Here is a 16,402-nt window from a genome sequence, read left to right on the forward strand (position 1 = left end):
AGCCTGGAGGGGGAGGTTTGGGTTAGGAGGGGGTTTTCAAGTTGTTTGTCTCTCCCCCCCCTCCCCCCCCCTGCGCTTGTTCCTCCCCAAGCCCAATTTAATGTGTGTAGCCCGGTCGCCTCAATGAGGTCTGCCAAAAAAAGGCTTTTTGAATGTTGCACCCAGTGAAATAAACACATCTGTGTGTCCCCAGCACTGGCTTCTGCCCACCGCCTCTGTCCAGGCAGTGAGGGAAAAAAAAACATGAATTATCTCCCAAATTAACCGTGCATGAAATTGGATAGACAGAATAGCTCAGTCCACCTTTTGGGGAAAGGTTTATTAATGGGCTACGAAATCTCCCAGAAAAGGCAACAAAAAAGAGGAAGAAAGTTGCCTGACAGGTTATACGAAACAATGCATTTTTGAGGCATGCTTTATATATCATGGGGAAAAATGAAATTGCTGGAGGGGTGGGAAATCTGCATCACTCTAAATATGTATCAGAACTCATGGATGGGTGTTTTCTGGGTGTCTGCCCACATGGAATGCAGGAGAATCTGAACGCTGGCTCAAAATTTGGAGAACTTAGCTTTGGTGGTTTATTTATTAAGCCGGTTTTGAGCCCTCATAGTTAGTCATTTGAAAACATGCAGGCGGTGGCCACCATAAATATCTATGTTGGGAGGACAGAGGAGCTGCGCTTCACATGGCTACACCAATCAGCTGTGTGGAATGTTGTCCAGAGATTAATGTAATGGTAACAGGAAGTTGGGATCAGACCATTAAATTATGGGATCCCAGAACACCCTATAATACAGGAACATTTTCATAACCTGAAAAGGTGTGTACATTGTCTGTATCTGGTGACAGACTGATTGTAGGAACAGCTGGGGGGAGAGTTCTGGTGTGGGACTTGCGGAACATGGGCTATATTCAAAAGAGAAGAGAATCAGGTCTTACATATCAGACCCGTTGTATCAGAGCATTTCCTAACAAACAGGGTTATGTGTTAAGCTCTACAGAAGGTCATGTTGCAGTTGAGTATTTGGATCCAAGTTACAGAAGAAGAAATATGCTTTCAAATGTCACAGGCTGAAGGAGAATAACACTGAGCAGATTTATCCAGTAAATGCCATCTCATTTCACAATGTCCTCAATACATTTGCTACAGGTGGTTATGATGGCTTCGTTAATATTTGGGATCCATTCAATAAAAAAAGACTCTGCCAGTTCCACCGTTATCCTACCAGCATAGCATCACTTGCTTTCAGCAATGATGGAACTATTCTTGCAATAGCATCCTCATATATGTATGAAATGGATGACATTGAATATCCTGAAGATGATATCTGCATTCGCCAAGTGACAGATGCCGAAACAAAATCCAAGTCTACTTGACTTCTGACCAAGAAAATTTCTATTACTTTTCTCCACCTACTTTTGGCAAGACTAGCTTGAAGTAAATCCGTTGATCAAGTAAAGATCTGTTTCCAATAACGCTTTCACTAAAAATAGTGTTTGTGTAATCATTTAGTATCATCTTGTTCTGTTAGCTTGTACCTTCTTGCTTTCACCACAGACCCCCTTCGGTTGGCCAGTGTCCAATCCCTGGGGTGGAGGGATGGGATCATAGACCGTGCTTTAGAAGTAACTCTGCCTGTCTGTGTGCCTGTCCATGCCTGCCTCACCTTGACATGGGCAAATATTTTTTGTGCCCTCAAGTCATAGCTGACATATGGCAACCCCACAGGGTTTTCAAGGCAAGAGACATTTGGAAATGATTTGCCATTGCCTGCCTCCACATCATGACCCTGGTATTCCTTGGAGGCTGCCCATCCAAATGCTAACCAGGGCCTGCTTCTGAGATCTGAAGAAGAAAGGAATTGGTGTTTATATACCAACTTTCTCTACCTTTTAAGGAGAATCAAACCGGCTTACAATTGCCTTCCTTTCCCCTCCCCACAACAGGCACCTTGTGAGTAGGTAACAGCTGGAGATCTCCTGCTATTACAACTGATCTACAACAGATAGAGATCAGTTCACCTGGAGAAAATGGCCGCTTTGGCAATTGGACTCTATGGCTTTGAAGTCATTCCCCAAACCCCGCCCTCCTCAGGCTCTGCCCCAAAAACCTCCTGTCGGTGGTGAAGAGGGGACCTGGCCACCCTCGCTACAATAATTGTTTGTCCTTAAGGTGCCACAGGATTCTTCTATTGCTTTTTTGCTGCAGCAGACTATCATGGCCTCTCTACTGGGATTTATATTCCGATTCGGTGCTTTCTCTCATTCCAAGGAAATGAACTGTTAAAGGCTACCTGATCTTCCCACCACTCAGAGAGTGGGAGTGTGAAAAGCCACAGAGCATTAGTTCTGTGGCTGCCATACTATTAATGCTGAGGCCCAGTGTGTTGCAGCATGGAGGTTGGGTTATGGAGGCCTGGCTTCAAATCCCTCCTCAGCCTTGAAGATTGCTAGGAGAATATGAGCAAGTGCTTATCATACATATAGCTCTGACAAAGCTTGAGGGAAACTGGAAGATGCTATAGATACAATACAGAAAAATGACCAGGTCAACATGTTGATTCTTGTGGTCAAAACGGATTACAAATACCTGGGTTTTGTTAATACAGATCCATGTCCCTTCTGGCAACGCTGGCAAATAACAGAACAATACATCCAGCACGATCCAGATTAAAAACCATCATAAATCCCAACTGAATCTCCTCTTTGTCTCCATGGGTAGACCAAAAAATGATGGCAGATCGACAGATATTAGATTAAAGAGATCTCTGTAGACCTCAGAGTAACATAGTCTCTTTTTCTGTCATGGAAGAGGCTTTCGTGAAGCTCCTGCGGGGGAGAGATGAGTGAACAGTGTCCTCGCTCAGTGCATTTACCATTCTGGACAGGAGGGTCACCTTAAACTTTTTGAAATCTTGGCCCATGAAGACGTAAAGAATGGGGTTCATGCAACTGTTAGCCACAGCGATGGCGGTCACGATAGGCAACCCAATCTCTAACACAGGACCGACGACAAAGTGGTGTTGCGTTTCCAGAAGGTTGAAGACATGGTAGGGACACCAGCATAAGAAGAAGGTCATTATGATAGCAACAATTATTCTCAAAGGTCTTTTGGACTTGGCGAGGCGGTTCCTTCTTAGCCGGAAAATGATGATCACGTAACAAACTGTGATAACGGTCATTGGCATGATGAACCCAGCCAGGAATCTCGTGACATTTACCGTTATGTGTCTCATGTCATGTAGATAGTGATCATTTGGAGAATTGGGCAAGTAGTAATTGTTAAAACAAATGATGTTGCCTCTGTAGGGATGTGTTTCAGTGTCCCTAAAAACAAGGGAGGGGGAACTCGTTAAGATGCCGAGCATCCAGATAAGGGGACACAGTAAGTACGCAATTTTAGGATTTCGGTGGTTTTGGGACCAGACCGGGAAAACGACTGAGATGCAGCGGTCAATGCTGATGGTAGCCAACGAGAATATGCTGGTGTACATGTTGAGAATGAGGAGGAAGGAGTTGACTTTGCACATGCCTCTGCCAAACACCCAGTTATAGCCCAGGGCCGTGTAGCTGATCGTCAGCGGCAGGAAGACGTTGAACAAGAAGTCGGCGACAGCCAGGTTGAGGAACCAGATGGCATTGACTGACTTCTTCATCTTGAACACAATGATTCCGATGACCAATCCATTGCCCACTAAACCCAGGAGGCAAGTGAAGCTGTAGATGAAAACGGTGAGAATCCGAGCAATGGTCTTTGTGTCGTATGTCAGTTCTTTGCCATAGAGCTCTTCGGTGATCGTGTATTCATGATCAGCACCATAATAGTCATACTCGGAATCATTATTCGGACTCCTCATTGTGGTGAGCACACCTATGGCCTGCAATCACAGCAAAGGGGAGTTAGAAGAAGAAAAAGAGTTGGTTTTTATAGGCTGACTTTCTCTATCACTTATGGAAGAATCAAACGGGCTTACAATTGCTGTTTCCTTGCAGTCACCCTCCCTGTCAACTACTTCAGGGCTTCACTTTGATTATGCTTGCATTTTCCGACCATCAGAGCTTGCCTCACTCTTTCTGCATGTTTTGCCTGAGTCTTCTGGATTCTTGTTTAGCCAGCATCCAGAAAACGTGGGGGAAATGCACGGAAGCATGGAGAGCAAGGCGACCTCTGATGGTCGGAAAACGCAAGCATAGTCAAAGGAAAGCCCTGAAGTAGTCCACCAGGTGACCTCGAGGAAACAGCCACGCATCAATGGCCTTAGGGCAATATCTTCCTTCTTCTTGGAAGTTCCACTCTCCATCTTGCTCCCTCTCTCAGCTAGTCATGTAGTTAAGATACTACCTCTCTCCTCTTTGCTATCAGGTATGTTAGTTTCCAAATAAAACTTTATTTACACTTTAATCAGGTTGTGGGAATCGGCTATGGCTCAGAGGTCGAGCATCTGCTTGGCATGCAGAAGGTTCCAGGTTCAATCCCCGGCATCTCCAGTTAAAGGGACTAGGCAGCTTCAGAGAGACACTGTCCTTCAGTGTTAATCCTCTGAAGATGCCTTCCACAGTTGCTGGCGAAACGTCAGGAAAGAAAATTCCAAGACCACGGTTACACAGCCCAAATAACCTACAAGAACCAATGAACTCTGACCGTGAAAGCCTTTGACAATATTTTGCAGCTTCATGTGTTCATAAGAAGGCTTTCTAGTATGGGGCTGTGGCTCAGCGGTAGAGCATCTGCTTGGCATGCAGAAGGTTCCAGGTTCAATCCCCGGCATCTCCAGTTAAAGGGACTAGGCAGGTAGGTGATGTGAAAGACCTCAGCCTGAGACCCTGGAGAGCCGCTGCCGGTCTGAGCAGACAATACTGACTTGATGGACCAAGGGTTTGATTCAGTATAAGGCAGCTTCATGTGTTCATGTGTGCACCTTTGCTGTGTTAATTACTCTACCAACAGGGGTCATGGACCCAATATGCTTCCACTGCACAAGTGGTATCTGGTTTACTGATTCCAGCACGAATGCATAGGAGTAAGGTGATCAAGGGTTTTTTTTTGGAACGCTAAATGAACAAAAGGAAGAAAAGTTAAGTGTTGCAGGTGAACACACCCTCTGGGCTGAAGGGGCATGCTCTGGGGCAACAAAAGGCAACCTTCCCAGCAGTGAAACCCAAGATGTCCTTGTCATGAATTGCTTGCTTGTGCCGAAGCTAGCAAATAACCGTATCTCTGTAAGAGCATCGGCAAAGAAAGGAACAGCTTCGAATGTTGCAGTGAGTTATGACAAAATCGAAAGAGGCCCGGCTGTTCTGCAGAGCAAAGCAGGCGTTCTCTCTGCTGATTCACTTTGCCAGCGTTCCTGTTCCCCCCACACACACACATACACTTGCCCCCAAATGCTGAACGCTGTCAGCACATTTCTTGAAACACCAGACAGGATGTCTTGATTTAGAAGCCTCTCACTTCCTGCCTAAGCCTCTGCCAACGTCTGGCCACCAGTGTGGCCCGCCACCAAGCAAGCAGAAGCCCCTTGTTTTTAAAGCAAATGCGCAACCCCCCCCCCCCCGGTGTCATTCATTGGCTGCATAGCTAATGATCTGGACAGAACACCTTGGAATGACTGGGGTGGGCAGCGGCCCTTGTTGCAGGGCCCCCAAAAAACCCCAAAGTGGCTTTGTAATGGAGAGTTCGGATGTGATTATCTGAAACAGCAGCGCAGCTGGTGCAGGGCAGGCCCACCTTTAACTTCCAAAAATAAAATAACAGGTGGCAAGAGGGAACAAGAATTGAGAAGCTGAAGCCCTATAATTGCCTCTCTGCTTGTGTCCCCCAACCCCACACAAATTGAGCAGTCCAGTCCAGAGCACAGGCTCTGCTTGAGGCCACCCCACCTGACAGGCTTCAGGAGGAGAGGGAGAGGGTTGCCAACCTCTGGGTGGGGCCTGGAGATCTCCCAGGATTACAACCGGTCTCCAGACTGCATGGATCAGTTCCCCTGGAGAAAATGGCTGCTTTGGAGGGTGGGGCTCCGTGGCATTGTATCCTGCTGAGGTCCTGCCCCTTTTCAAACCCCCAGGCTTCACCCCCAGATCTCCAGGAATTTCCCAACCCTAGCAACCCTAGTTTGTCTGCACTGGAATCTTCAGAAAGAATAGTAATTTTAAACAGTCAACAAATACTGGACAGTTTGATTGTAGAGTCCAGATCCATATAGCTAAAATATCCCTTTTTCCTAGACCGCCCTCTGGCTAGAGATGCATGGATATGTTCTTTCTCACTGGATGCGTCATTTCTCCCAGTCCGGTTGCCGATATTTGCCTATTGTTGTTCCTACTACACCATTCCAGTACTACAATCTAGATTTTATATCTTAAACTCATGCAAACGTAACGCTGAAAAATGGTAATGGGCAAAAAATGTTGAAGAAGCAGGAAATGGTGTGGAATAAAAAGCTCAGGGATTGAATTCCTTGAAGGGAGAAACAAAATCAGACCCGGGATTTTCAAATTTAAAAGATGGGGCAGCAAAATTCGATAATCTCTCATTTACTAATCCAGGTAGAGGTTCTGGGTTGGATTTTCCTGCCGTCGAGGCTTCTGGTATCCTGCCTAGAGATTAATGGATCCACCATCCACCCCGCTGCCTTCCAGCCCCATCACCCACCTGCCAAATAGGGTTTTCCCTCCTCCAGGTACTAGCTGGAGATCTCCTGCTATTACAACTGATCTCCAGCAGATAGAGATCAGTTCACCTGGAGAAAATGGCTGCCTTGGCAACTGGACTCTATGGCACTGAAGTCCCTCCCCTTCCCAAACCCCACCCTCCTTGGGCTCCGCCCCCAAAACCTCCCACCGGTGGCGAAGAGGGACCTGGCAACCCTACTGCCAAACCATCACCCATCAGTGGTGATTCCCTTTGGTTCTTATGGAACTTCAGTATTCCTGAATGTGGTTGATTTCCTCCCCTCCTTCCCTGGTCCCTTCTTCCCATGGTGCCATTTCAAGTCATCCAGCAAAACCAGACTAAATTATCCAAAACAGTAAGAACCGGAGAATAAAGACAGCAAATGAGGCTAAGAGACTGCGGAATATGGGATTTCCTGTTGCATAATTTGGGTTAATTTTGCAGCTCATGAGGCTTTTCCTCACAGAGCAAAAACCCCTGGCAAGCAGATACTTCCTCCTGGATTACTGCATTTACACAGCTGGTGAAACAGAACAGCTTCACTTTAAGACGCTGCCGTGACCCAGGAAGTCCTGGGTGCAAATCTTGCCTCGGACTCACAATATATCCTCAGTCAAGGGACTTTCGCACTGCCAATGTGGAGATTAATACTCACTCACTGAACAGGGGTGTCGTAAAGTTAAAAACCCACCTGTGAATTCAGCCACCCCCACCCCTGCTGCGGCTTGGCCCTTGGAGAATAGGTTTGCAGAAGGCACAACTGGCAGAATTCCCCGCTCAATCTCGGTGTAGCAGTATGATGCTTCTCCCCTTGGGTCCCTCCCTTGTTTGCCAGAGGCGCTCAGTCCCTCTCCTGGCCTTCTGGTGGTGTGATGTTGCCCAGTCGCAACAGACTGGGCCTTTTTCCAGGTTGCCAGCTGCTCTGTCCCACGTCCGTCGGCCACCCAGCCTCCTGAGCATATCCTCCTCCCCAGAGAATCCAATCGCTCCTGCTCTTTGGTGCTGTGAGGTTGTTTCATTAGTAGGGTTGCCAGGTCCCTCTTCACCACCGGAGGGAGGTTTTTTGGGTGGAGTGTGAGGAGGGCAGGATTTGGGGAGGGGAGGGACTTCAATGCCATAGTGTCCAATGGCCAAAGCGGTCATTTTATCCAGAGGAACTGATCTCTATCAGCTGGAGATCAATTGTAATAGCAGGAGATCTCCAGATAGTACCTGGAGGTTGGCAACCCTATTCATTAGCCCCTTCTCGCCCCACTTCCCTGTGCCTTGGAACATTCCATGATGCTGCACCAGCTCAGCCAATCAGGGCCTGGGTGGGGTACTACACAAGGAACGCCCATGAAGCTCTTTAAACCCATCCAAGGGCTGCATGAAGGCGCAGCCGTCTCTGACGATGGCTTGTGCGGTTCTGCCTGCTTTCAGCTGCCACCCAGAAGAACACACAGTCTCATTTGCTCCAGTTCCGCAGACAGGGACTCTCACCTGAAGGAGTTGCAGAAAGCATTTTTGGGTGACGACGCCCTCCCCCACCCAAGAAAAGTAGAGGAGCAGAGCAACAATAGCAGACGGCTACAAGCAGGCCCAAAGGAGGTAACGACAGAAAGCCACTGGTTCTCACCCGCAGCTCACAACTTAAACCACTTCAGTGCATCTTCACAGACATACAGGATGTTTCTCTTCCACAAGCCTTGTGGGGCAGCAGGCCTTTTCTTGCTTACAGACAACCCCCCCGCCAGCTCCAATCATACAGACAGGCCTCCCCAGCAAGGGTTGCCATGTCCCTCTTTGCCACTGGCAAGAGTTTTTTTGGGGCAGAGCCTGAGGAGGGCGGGGTTTGGGGAGGGAAGGGACATCAATGCCATAGAGTCCAACTGCCAAAGTGGCCATCTTCTCCAGGTGAACTGATCTCTATTGGCTGGAGTTCAGTTGTAACAGCAGGAGATCTCCAGCTAGTACCTGGAGGTTGGCAACCCTATGCATTATGTGTAACAACCAAATCCATTCCAGCTCCTTAGGCAGGTACGGGCACTTGAAAGATGCTTGACAAGATTCACACCAAGCCTTTCCCTGCTCTAACTCCTCCTCTTTCTCCCTTCCCCCCATGTTTATTTTGGTTATGAGAAATCTCCAAAATGATTTCCTTCCCATAAGCATCTGCAGAAGCCAGCTCTGACGCTTGAAAAGCTCTTGCTGGAATAGAGGTTGTTAGCCTTTCAGGTGCCACTGGATTTTTGGCTTAATATTGCCAATATTATCGACTTTGCTTTATATTAACACGGCTTCCCTCTGGAACGGAGCTGCTTCCGCCCATCTTTCCCTCCTACTGAGCTGGGCTTTTGGGTCTGTGCTTGACGAGCCTGCGTTCCTTACAGACCAGCATCCCCTGCCCCTCCTGAGGCTGCACCTAGAAACAACCTAGGGGAAGGGCTATGGCTCAGTGGTAGAGCCTCTGCTTGGCATGCAGAAGGTCCCAGCTTCAATCCCTGGCATCTCCAGTTAAAGGGACTAGGCAAGTGGGTGATGTGAAAGACCTCTGCCTGAGACCCTGGAGAGCTGCTGCCGGTCTGAGTAGACAATACTGGCTTTGATGGACCAAGGGGGGGGTCTGATTCAGTAGAAGGCAGCTGTATGTGTTCATGTGAAGGCTTTCTAGTATGGGGCTGTGGCTCAGTGGGAGAGCATCTGCTTGGCATGCAGAAGGTCCCAGTTCAATCCCTGGCATCTCCAGTTAAAGGGACTAGGCAGGTAGGTGACGTGAAAGACCTCAGCCTGAGACGCTGGAGAGACGCTGCCGGTCTGAGTAGAGAATACTGATTTTGATGGACCAAGGATCCGATTCAGTAGAAGGCAGCTTCACGTGTTCGTGTGTGTTCAACCAAAGTTCCCAAAGTGTGGGTTGTTGGGAAGACAAGAAAGCCTCCCCCGCCTTGCCAGAACTTCCAAGCGAGTCAAACTGAGCTTGTCACCGGCTTTTTTCCTTGGAATCCGGCTGCGAGGGAGTGTAGGCATGTGAGTAATGACAGTCGCAAGCAGATGTGGAAGGAACGCCTGGAGCAGATGTGGAAGGAACGCCTGGCTGGACGTGCTGTGCCCTGGCAGAGCTCAGGAAACGGAGTGTCCAAAGGGAGGGGAAGGTGGCCCCGTTCCTCCCTGTAGCGGGACACGGCGGCTCTGTTGCTCACAGACAGACTTTCTTTCTGCCGTCAGAGTTTCAAATTTAGACCAAGGTACCCAGCCTCCAAGGGTTGCATCCGCCTTCTTAATGAATGAGTCTTTCTATGGGCAAGATTACTGTTTTTTTAAATCTGCTATTTTCTATTTATACTGGCCATCTCAGAAACATCCATTCCTGGAAAATGGAGGAGCACAAAAAATCACTTAAAAAAGTATTTGTCCTTAAGATGGTCCTTTGTAAAAAAGAAAGGGGAGGAAGGAATGACAGCTGGGACCCAGAGAGCTATGTTACGCTTGTCCAAGGACTTGAGTATGCCTGGTGGGATTTGGCTTTTTCCATGTGAATGGTAAATCTCTGGACTCCCATCTGACGAAGGGAGCTTGGACTCTCAAAAGCTTAGACCATGAAAATCTTGTGGGCCCCTAAGGTGCTCCCACACTCCAGTCAAGCTGTTCTACTGCAGACCCACACGACTGCTGGATTTCCAGTCATCTCTCTGAAGGCCCACCTGGACACGTGGTAGCCTCACTTGTTGAGGAAGATTGTAGCCAGCTAAACGGAACTTCTATGTTCAGAGGCAGTATACCTTTGAGTGCTGGAAATCAGGCTGAGACAATCAGAGAGGCCTGTGACTTTCATGTAGGGTTGACAGGTCCCTTTTCGCCACCGGCAGGAGGTTTTTGGGGTGGAGCCTGAGGAGGGCGGGGTTTGGGGAGGGGAGGGACTGCAATGCCATAGAGTCCAATTACCAAAGCAGCCATTTTCTCCAGGTGAACTGATCTCTATCGGCTGGAGATCAGTTGTAATACCAGGAGATCTCCAGCTACAACCTGGAGGTTGGCGACCCTATTTTCATGCCCTCTTTGGCCACTGCTCAAAACCTTTCGTCCAGCCCAGAGGAATGCCTCTTAAGGTTTGCCAGCTGGTTCTGGATGGGATCTTCAAAGACAAAAAATCCTTGAAAGGCAAGGTTGTGACATTCTCTGGATCTAAACCAATGGGCATAGACTGGAGGCAAAATTACCTTGTTTGGACCCATCCATAAGGATGGCGGAGCTCTGCCTCCAGCTCCATCTGCCAGTCAGTCAGAAGGGACATTGGCTGCCCCCAACTCATTGGCTTCCTATCCTCTTGATATCTCTGCCTGCCATCGGTCTGGCTGTTCTGACCCCAGCACCAGCAGACGGGGTGAAGCAAAGAGGGGCGGATCCAGCAGGGGCCTAAGGATGCAAAGGCATGTGGGGAGATGGACAAGGATTGCCAGCTTCCAGGTGGGGCATGGAGATCTCCCGGAATTACAACGGATCCCCAGATGACTGAGATCAGTTCCCCTGGAGAAAATGGCAGCTTTGGAGGGTGGCCTCTATACCCTGCTAAGGTCCCTCCCCTCCCCGATCCCCTCCCTCCCCAAGGTTCACTCTCAAAATCTCAGGTATTTTCCGTCCCATAGAAGGCAACCCTAAACAAGACAGAAGATCGAGAACGTGGGGTCGCCAGGTCCACCCTGTTCACCGGCAGGGGTTGGGAGTTGGGTTGCCAGCTCCAGGTAGGGAAACTCCTGGAGATTTGGGGGTGGAGCCTGTGGAGAACAGGGACCTCGGGGTACAATGCCACAGAATCTTCCCCCATAGCATCCATTTTCTCAAGGGGAACTGATCTCTGTAGTCGAGATGAGCTGTAATTCTGTGGGATCCCCAATTTCCACCTGGAGGCTGGAATCCCTATCTTGAACTGTGAGGGGGGTGGGGGAGGACAGGGCACAGAGGGTGGACTCTGGGAGGAGGAGTCTGGCCTCTGAAGCTGCCATTTCCTCCAGGGTAACTGGTCTCTGTAGTCTAGAGATTCGTTGCAGTTCTCGGAGAACTCCAGGCCCCACCTGGAGGTTGGTAACTCTAGGCTGTACCCTAAATCTCCCACTCTGGCAGTTTTCCAAAGAGGGAAGAAATTCAGTCCTCACTTGAATGGAACAACAGTGAAGCCCCAAAACAAAATCCATCCCAACGTGACTTCCAGGGCTCACTGCCTTTCCCATCCATTTCTTATCAACGTCCAGAAATTTCTCCCAGTTCCAATAAATGAAGTGTGAGGGCTAGACCTTCCCCCAGGGAGAACAACACACACAGAGAGAAACCCAAGGAAGGACAAAGCAATAAAACCAAATTGCACAAGCTGGTGGGGGGGAGATGAGAAGAACGCAAGGGGGCCACATGACATACGTTCTCCAGATAGGCAGCGGGGGACGTCCACTGCCTGCTAACTTCCTTCCATCTGTCTCTCCTGGCATGCACCCCTTCACAGCTTGGTGAATTATCTGCATCCCTCCCAGCCTCTGTCAAGGGCTCCAGGCTCCCACCTCACTGCAAAAAGATCTGAGAGCCAGCGTGGTGGTTAAGAGCGGTGGTTTGGAGCGCTGGACCCTGATCTGGAGAACCGGGTTTGACTCCCCACTCCTCCACATGAGCGGCGACCTCTGATCTGGAGAACCAGGTTTGATTCCCCACAGAGCAGAGCACAGCTTTCTTATATCCTATATGTATATTTCCTCCGTTCTCTCTGCAGGCCCAGCTAGGGTCGCCAGCTCCAGGGTGGGAAATACCTGGAGATTTTGGAGGTGGAGCCTAAAGAGGGCGGGGTTTTGAAAGGGGAGAGACTTCAATGCCATAGAGTCCTATTGCCAAAGAAGCCATTTCCTCCAGGGGAACTGACCTCTGTCGCCTGGAGATGTTGTAATAGTGGGAGATCTCCAGTCACCACCTGGAGGTTGGCAACCTTATGTCCAGCAGATGGGCCTCTTTCTGATTCTCTCACAGTCTCTCCCTGCCCTCCAGGGACTGGAAATCTGGCAGCTCCCAAAGAGAAAAGCTTGCTTATCTGTGCAGATGCATTATACGCTTCTCTCTGTTTGTTTTCCTAAGTCATTACTTTCCAGAAGGGAGATAAGGATGTGTGCGGAGTCGGTCGGGGACCGCTTTGAGTACACACCGTCAGTGGTTCGGCATGCAAGATATCTGGACTTGGAAAGGAGGAGGGTGTTGAGGAAGGTGGCGACGGGACCGGCACTCAGAGCCTCCCCTTTGCTCAGAGGCCCGGAGGGAAAGTCCTTCCATTCCCACAGAGACCTGGGCTCCACTTCCAAGGCCTTTTGCCTAGGGTTTCCAACTCCAGGTTGGGAAATTCCTGGAGATTTGGGGGGTGGAACCTGGGGAGGGCAGGATTTGGGGAGCGACCTCAAGGGGGCACTCCAGTTGCCAGGTCCCTCTTCACCACCCGAGGGAGGTTTTTGAGGCAGAGCCTGAGGATGGTGAGGCTTGGGGAGGGGAGGGACTTCAATGTCATAGAGTGCAATTGCCAAAGTGGCTATTTTCTCCAGGGGAACTGATCTCTATCAGCTGGAGATCAGTTGTAATAGCAGGAGTTCTCCAGCTAGGACCTGGAAGTTGGCAACCCTAAGTGGGAGGGCTTGTGAGCAGACAAGGGAAGGAAGCAGGTGGGTGGGAGGGAAGTAGAGTAGGAGAGCCTAGTGGTGGACAGAGGAGGGGAGGAGGACCCAGGGAACTGCCTGAGGCCCACAAAATCTGGAACCGGTCCTGCGAGTGCTGATGGAGCACGAATGCACTCCACTTTGGAAATCCACGAAGAACAGCAGAGGAGCCCCAGGAGCTCCTTTGCACCCCAAGAGCATGGCCTGAGATTGTGCGAAGGCTGCAGCAGCCCTTTCGCTCATGCAAAGAGAGCCAATCTCTTCTGCAGCTTGGCCGAAGCCAGACACGAGGGCCTCTACCTGCGCTGAATTCCTAACTGGTCCCCAATCCCTGATTCAGCAGCCATCAGCAGCCAGTAACTGACTGGAAGTAGCAATTTCCTTTCCAATAAATATCTGAGCCGACCGTTAATTAAAACCCTCCGACGCTGATTTCATCAGTCCAGCTCAGCTCTCTGGGCAGACGGCTTGTGCATTTTAATTGGTGGTGCATGCTGGGCTGTGCCGTGTTTCTTCAAGGAGGCTGCCCGCATCCCCCCAAGAATTCTTGGACTGCACAGCACAGGAGGGGAGAGCGGGCACACCTTGCAACTTATTTCTGTGGAATGATGTACGGAGCAAGCAGCCGTGGCCCTGAGCAAGCTGATCAGAGCAGGCCCTGCAGCCTCGATGGCCGGGCTTGGGCCACTTGGCTTGGAACTGACCGGTGGAGGTGTGCTGCTGTCCATCCCCACTGTCGGACTCCAGCTGAGCTGCCCTTGTGGCCCTGCCAATGCTGATGCTGGGGCTCCGCTTAAGCTTAGAGTTGCTAGGTCCCTCTTTGCCACCAGCGGGAAGTTTTTGGGACAGAGCCTGAGGAGGGCAGGGTTTGGGGAGGGACTTCAATGCCATAGAGTCCAATTGCCAAAGCGACCATTTTCTCCAGGCAAACTGATCTCTAACGGCTGGGGATCAGTTGTAATAGCATGGAATCTCCAGGTAGTACCTGGAGGTTGGCAACCCTACTTAAGATGCTTCTGGCCTCCAGGGCCCACCAGGACTTGTCCCGGGAGATTAAAGGGCCAGTCTTATGATAAATTATACCCCAAATGAGCAAGTGCTTGGAAATGTACATTATCTGTTTGGGATGCACCATGCTTTTGTTCTTGGTGAAAAATTTGGGCTACAAAAGTACAGAATATCTGGAGCCAAATAACTGCGAAACTCATTTTTCAAGCTATAAGGACCAAAGTGTGCGTGTACATGCGTATGGGAAGGTATACACATGAAGCTGCCTTCGACCAAATCAGACCCCCAGTCCATCAAGGTCAGTATTGTCTACTCTGACTGGCAACAGCCCTCCAGGGTCTCAGGCGGAGGTCTTTCACATCACCTCCTACTTGATCCCTTTAATTGGAGATTCCAGGGACTGAACCTGGGACCTTTTGCTCACAAAGCAGATTCTCTGCCACACCGCCAGTTTTGCTGCTGTTCTGTTCTTCTGCATGATCTTTGAACAATTAGCAGCTGAGCAAAATTGCCATACACATTTTGAGTGGGCGGGCAGGAGCAGAAGAAGAATGGGGGGAGGTTCATGTTGCAGCTTCCGTTCCTCTTGTTTTCCACATCCAGTCTCCAAAGAACAAGACGTGTGTTGGATTCCATCCTGGGAAGAATTCCCTGGAGTGAGTAACAGCTCCTGGGGTTCAAGCAGCTGTGCGCAGGCTCCACACAGCTGCTCCAGACATTCAGCGCCGGCCTCTCCTCCCCTTATCCATTGACCCAAGGTGTACTTTTCACCAAAAAGCATTCGAAGAAGCAGAAGAAGCAGAAGCAAAAGAAGAAGAAGTTGGTTTTTATATGCCGACTTTCTCTACCACTTAAGGGAGACTCAAACCGGCTTACAATCACCTTCTCTTCCCCTCCCCACAACAGACACCCTGGGAGGTAGGTGGGACTGAGAGAGCTGTGACTGGCTCAAGGTCACCCAGCTGGTGTGTAGGAGTGGGGAAACAAATCCAGTTCAACAGATTAGCGTCCGCCGCTCATGTGGAGGAGTGGGGAATCAAACCCGGTCCTCCAGATCAGAGTCCAACGCTCCAAACCACTACACCACGCTGGCTCTCTGGAGATCCGTTCCCCATTTCCCTGGAACAGCTGAGGGATCAAAAACCACTGGGAGCTGTCCTCCATCCCCCACCCCAAGTCTGTGTGATATTTTCAAAAACCTCAGATTGTTTGCTTTGTAGAGGCTCTTTGTTAGGACTTAGCTGGCACCCGTGCTTGCCAATGCCCTGATTACTGGGGGTGGGGGCTGGCTCCTAACAGCAGTGCATGAGGAGAAGGTGGACCCTGCTGACAGCCAAAAGCCCATTCTGACATTAAATTGTCACTGCACCAGAAAGACTTGCCGTTTTGGAGGTAGATAATGGTTGTTAAACAAGGTCGCACAGCTTTGCTTCCTTCACATGTCATTTGTCCAACTTCTGACTCTGGGCAAACAGGGTTTGCAGGCTCTGGAAACAACACAGAAAGCTGCACAACCTGTTTGGACCAGGGCAAGGGGCCATAAGTGACCTGCTTTTACTGCAGGAGGTGCCAGGTTGAGTCCTCAGCATCTCCTGTCAAAAGATCCTCAGGGCCAATATACCTGGCATGCCCGACACATGTTGGGTCACAGGGGCAGGAGAAGACTCACCGCCTGACAGGGGCAGGAGAAGACTCACCGTATATTGGGGGAACTCACTTTGAAGAGTGCTTCTTCGCTCAGCGCTATGAGGAAGGAGAAGGAACTTCTGTGCTACGAGGGCGGAGAAGGAACATGGCACCCTCCCACCCCACTTTCATTAACAGAAATGGAGGGGAGGGGGGGCTTTCTGTCCTTTTTCTCTGGCTCCTACCACTGTTTCCACTGGCGAAAAGTGGGGTGGGAGGGTAACCAGAAACTCCTTTCCCCCCCTCACACTACCAAGCGAACAAGCACTTTAAGGTGAGTTAAGGTGAAGGGTTACACGCTCATGATCCGGCACGTGTTCGGAGTATCATATATTTTGGCCCTGAGAGATAGGGTTGCCAGGTCCCTCTTCGCCAC

At 49.9% G+C, this 16,402-nt stretch overlaps 1 protein-coding gene and 1 pseudogene across 1 annotated transcript; one reads left to right on the top strand and one right to left on the bottom strand.

Annotated features, from left to right (window-relative positions):
- The first annotated feature begins 688 nt into the window (after window positions 1–688).
- On the top strand, window positions 689–1,516 carry LOC130485969 (mitotic checkpoint protein BUB3-like; annotated as a pseudogene).
- A 1,262-nt stretch (window positions 1,517–2,778) lies between these two features.
- On the bottom strand, window positions 2,779–6,282 carry CMKLR1 (chemerin chemokine-like receptor 1). Its single transcript, XM_056859110.1, has 2 exons — window positions 6,271–6,282; window positions 2,779–3,881 (listed from the first exon to the last, which is right to left on the bottom strand). The coding sequence occupies exons 1-2, from the start codon at window positions 6,280–6,282 to the stop codon at window positions 2,781–2,783; spliced, it is 1,113 nt and encodes a 370-aa protein (XP_056715088.1). The 3' UTR covers window positions 2,779–2,780.
- Between the last annotated feature and the right edge of the window lie 10,120 nt (window positions 6,283–16,402).

Source organism: Euleptes europaea, chromosome 13, assembly GCF_029931775.1.
Source record: "Euleptes europaea isolate rEulEur1 chromosome 13, rEulEur1.hap1, whole genome shotgun sequence".
Taxonomy (NCBI): domain Eukaryota; kingdom Metazoa; phylum Chordata; class Lepidosauria; order Squamata; family Sphaerodactylidae; genus Euleptes; species Euleptes europaea.